Source organism: Camelina sativa, chromosome 16 (assembly GCF_000633955.1).
Source record: "Camelina sativa cultivar DH55 chromosome 16, Cs, whole genome shotgun sequence".
Taxonomy (NCBI): domain Eukaryota; kingdom Viridiplantae; phylum Streptophyta; class Magnoliopsida; order Brassicales; family Brassicaceae; genus Camelina; species Camelina sativa.
In genome coordinates, this window is record NC_025700.1 from 14,024,029 (window position 1) to 14,028,541 (window position 4,513).

The following is a 4,513-nucleotide window of genomic DNA, read 5'->3' on the forward strand; positions in this document are numbered from 1 at the left end:
CTCTTCTACTGCCTTGGAAGAATGCATGCTACTTTTGGTATGTGTTAACAGCAACAGATGCTTTGGATCATATGCTGGCTGATATAGCAACCCTTTAAAGTGATTTGACATCTATAAAAGAAGATCATCAGAGAATATACATTTGATCAATAAATAAAGTATAAATAGAAATATAAACAGAAATATCGACAAGCAATAATATACCTCTACATTTTCAAACTTGTGTTTCTGCAAACCACTAATTTCTAATAACTTGAGAAGTTCAATCAGGCCCCTCTTCTTTCCAAAATCTCTATCACTGTTTCTCCATAGATTTGAACAGTCAGCTACGGTTTCACCAATCCTTGAAACTGTACTCCACAGAGTTTTCCAATCACCCTGATAGACAGGGGAAGAAAACTGATGCTCTGCAAAGATATTATGCACGCTTAAGAATATGTGGACTCCCCAAACATAATGGAAAACAATGAAATAGAACCAAGAGTAAATGGAGCTAGTGTACAAACGAACCTTCACCCGTCAGCAATGTTTTAAAGTGCATTTCTTGGTGGAACCTTCCTACCGATTCCTTTAATTTATCCCACCAGACAGCATACCAAGAAGACCTAACAAGAAAAGTGTAAAGCATAAATGATGGAGACTTCAGCTTCCATATACTTCTAACAAGTAACAATTCATGCAGACAGGTAAATGATGCAAATGTATACCTGTCATTCAATTGTTCTGCATCTAAAGCACTAACTAGAACCTCGATCCTCATGTCAGATGCTCCATTCAAAAGATCCGGACATAGTAGAGGGAGAAATTGAGCTCGCTCCTTCGCTAGGTCTGGCCTAACAAGCATTACAGGGACCCGCAGCATGTCCTGCTCAAGAAAAAAGATGCCATTTAGAAAACTCTGAAATCAGGTTCTGTCATTTCAACTTAAGGCAACAGATATAACTTACAGTAAATTTCCCAATGAGTTTCTTGACCTTCTGCCTGGTTCTCTTAGTGGTCTCATTGAACAGATAATTATCTGGCCTCTCCCACCGACAAAGTTTTAGAACCTCCTTTAACTCAGCTTCAACATTTTTTCTATTTAACTCTAACTGCTCCATTACACTGGTAAGAGAAATTTAAATTGAGAACACTACTGTGGCAAAACAATCTTGAAATGATAAACTCCAGAGAGAACTGGAAAAGAGCTTACAGAGGCAGGAACTGAATATAGAATCCAAAAATATTGTAGCAAATTTCCAACTTTCTCTTGTGTGAATCACTGTCAACAAAAGCGCGAGTTAAAGCAAAAGACAAACACAGTTGAGTTAGAATTCAACTGTTAAAAATAGTGGAGGAGCAACCAACTGTGATAATGAAGTAAATAATACTGAAGCCCCTTTAAATCCTTCAAGAATAAAACCGAAGAGGAATCAGGCGATTATTCATACAAAGCTAACCTTGAATACATTCCCAACGAGCTACCCAGATATAATTGAAGAAGGAAGCAAAAGAGAAGCTGAAGACGTCTCTTAAATTCACCAACATTTGACGTTTCAATGAACTCCACCAAACTGCAACAAAGATATCTTTTAGATGACCAAATACTTGCAAGAATGAATGTAATGTTGTGGTGCCCACCTTTCAGAAATGGACTCGTTTTCATGTGCTGAAATTTCAACACCATCTTTCTGAAACAGAACTGAAAACAAAGGAAGCCACAACTGCAACGAAAAAATAAGTGTTACCCTTAACAGTCCTTTTGTTCATAACAACAAATTTTTCTAACTATACCGACCTTCCTAGCGTTTAGTTCATACTGATCCTGAACTTCATCAAGCAGTGTAGGCCAACGCTCAAATTCCACCTTCTGCCAAGAGCTTGCGAGGGAAATAATTGGCTCCAAAAGATCTGTAGGATACAAAAAAGAAGAACACAATATAACACCTAAGATTGGTATTACTGAGAGAGGCCATAATCAACCCATTGTACAAAGATTAAAATCCATACCAGAGATGGGCAATTTACATCCCTCTTCCTGTAACTTGTGAACCTTGCAGAGCAGAAATTGCAATCCTGAAAGAGCCTTTACAAACAATGGCAAACAAGAGCATAATGGTTCAGTTAATTAATGCTTATGATGAACCAACAAAATATAAGATCAAACAGTGACAGCAATGCCCAGCCATTTCCGTGGGTATAAGTTGCCATTGCATTAATACTTTCCATAACATTGTTACCACAGAGTTGCTTAGTTACGAACTGATACAGTACCTTTTATTACTGAATTGAGTATATAAATAAATAGTAATACCTTTGCCAGAGGAGTACTTGACGGAATATCCAAGAGCATCCGAAGTACATCAGAAAGCTTCTGAAGACCAGAATGGTCCTCCCGTTCTTGCAAGAGCGAATTAATTCTCCGTTGAAAAGCAGTGAGAAACTTGACCATTTTCCCCAACTCAGGACCATCGAAGTCCTATAAAAGACAGTCAGAACAAAGCCGGACGTAAAATTAAGAGCAGATGAAATTCTTCAGGAAGTAAAAGCTTTGCAGACCTTATAAAAGTTATATTTACTGGCAGACTGATAGTTTGAAGTGAAGGTTTTTTTGTTCTCCAAGCAAAGACGAAGAAGGTGTTCTGGAACAAGTTTTGCATCCAAACTCGATGTAAATAAACCCCTTAGCCCTGGAATCAAGATATAATCCAGTAACAAAATTAACAAAAGATGTTAACAACGTTAAACAATAACGACAAATAGTGTCAATTGGTCACCTTTGATCATGTGGACTCCAAGTTCATAGGAATCAGTAAATGAATCCAGCCTTCTACTGTCAGTAATACATAATCTTCCAGACTGAATAGAATAAATTGTCGTGTCAGATACAATGGAATTGTAACAGGACCTGATGCAACAACTGCAGATTTGAATAATGTTTCCATTACCTTTTCAGAAAGATCACAGAAACCAAATAACTCGTTATGTGTGCTATATATATTATCCAAATGCTCCTGTATCAAGTTCCAGTCATCCTCCAAATTTTCCTCATCCTGGTCCATATGTGTCTGTTGAGGGCAAAACAAAAACATAAGCGATAAACAAGAGAATTTACATTTTTTAGTAGAACATAGGACTTAAGAGTTTACCATTTCCTTCATATCATCATCAGCCAGATACTCTTGCCACTCTGAGAAACTATCATTTGGGAAATATTTGCCAAGGGCAGATATATCTACTTCCATGACACTCTCAATTTTGAAGTCTCGGGAACGGAATTTGTACAGCCCAGAAAGATTATCAGCCTTTGTTTTTGATTGTAACTTCATCTCCATCCAAATTCTCGCCAATTCAAAATATATTTTATCCAGTAACTGCGAATCGAACTCTTGTGACATTAGATAACTTATATTAACGTATTCAAATGCATACAAATAAGCAAATATTTTACCTCAAAAGAAGCTTCATCCATTAGCCCAGCGTTTGCAACAAATTGCAAAACACGAGCATGCAGGTTTTTATATAGAGCAACTTTTAGTTGCAATTCAGATGCCTACAATAATCAACCAAAACATAAAGATTTTGACAATCTTTTCATTATGTGAACGGGAATCATAACTCTAAAATTGGAAATTATATGAAACATTACTTTTCTTGTATCTTCGGCACTTGAGACAGAGATAAGTTTGTGCAGCAAGCCAACATCCAAACCTAAGGACTTGGCACGAGAATCGGCACCATGAGAAAGGTGCAGAGGTGGCAAACATTCGATGTAGGTAGTTGAAGCTAAGGAGGACCCCCTCGGAAATTTCATTAAGGCATAAACAGTTTCCTGCCAGGCGGATGAAGTAATTAAATTTTACAACACGAAATGACAAATTAAAACATTTCTGAAAAAAAGAAGAGGTAAAATACCATGACTGAGTCAACCATGTCTATGCCAAATTTGTTGAGAAGTTTTCCCAAGAGAGCCCCAGATACAAAGAGGGATAAACCCAATTTCATCTCATATACTGAAACTTGGATTGGCTGAGTTATATCAACATATTCGGAATAGTCACTGGACAGCCGATCAATAAAAGATGTTGCTGTCTCCTGCAGAATCCAAGGATTATAAATGAAGCCACTAAAATANCACCTTTGATCATGTGGACTCCAAGTTCATAGGAATCAGTAAATGAATCCAGCCTTCTACTGTCAGTAATACATAATCTTCCAGACTGAATAGAATAAATTGTCGTGTCAGATACAATGGAATTGTAACAGGACCTGATGCAACAACTGCAGATTTGAATAATGTTTCCATTACCTTTTCAGAAAGATCACAGAAACCAAATAACTCGTTATGTGTGCTATATATATTATCCAAATGCTCCTGTATCAAGTTCCAGTCATCCTCCAAATTTTCCTCATCCTGGTCCATATGTGTCTGTTGAGGGCAAAACAAAAACATAAGCGATAAACAAGAGAATTTACATTTTTTAGTAGAACATAGGACTTAAGAGTTTACCATTTCCTTCATATCATCATCAGC

General features: G+C 37.0%; 1 protein-coding gene and 1 long non-coding RNA gene across 3 annotated transcripts in view; both read right to left on the bottom strand.

Annotated features, from left to right (window-relative positions):
• The window catches only part of LOC104750509 (midasin-like), a 33,524-nt gene that overhangs the window by 8,044 nt on the left and 20,967 nt on the right, over positions 1–4,513 (bottom strand). For both annotated transcript variants that reach the window (XM_010472307.2, XM_019238163.1), the window contains exons 58-65: positions 1,778–1,890; positions 1,621–1,703; positions 1,440–1,553; positions 1,193–1,261; positions 948–1,104; positions 708–865; positions 511–605; positions 205–407 (exon numbers count right to left, since the gene is read on the bottom strand). In XM_010472307.2, the coding sequence (XP_010470609.1) occupies positions 205–407; positions 511–605; positions 708–865; positions 948–1,104; positions 1,193–1,261; positions 1,440–1,553; positions 1,621–1,703; positions 1,778–1,890 (992 nt within the window). The remainder of the gene's footprint in view (positions 1–204; positions 408–510; positions 606–707; positions 866–947; positions 1,105–1,192; positions 1,262–1,439; positions 1,554–1,620; positions 1,704–1,777; positions 1,891–4,513) is intronic.
• Positions 4,117–4,513, bottom strand: LOC104750508. Its single transcript, XR_761643.1, has 3 exons — positions 4,490–4,513; positions 4,289–4,408; positions 4,117–4,199 (listed from the first exon to the last, which is right to left on the bottom strand). It is a non-coding gene; the product is annotated as an uncharacterized LOC104750508 (long non-coding RNA).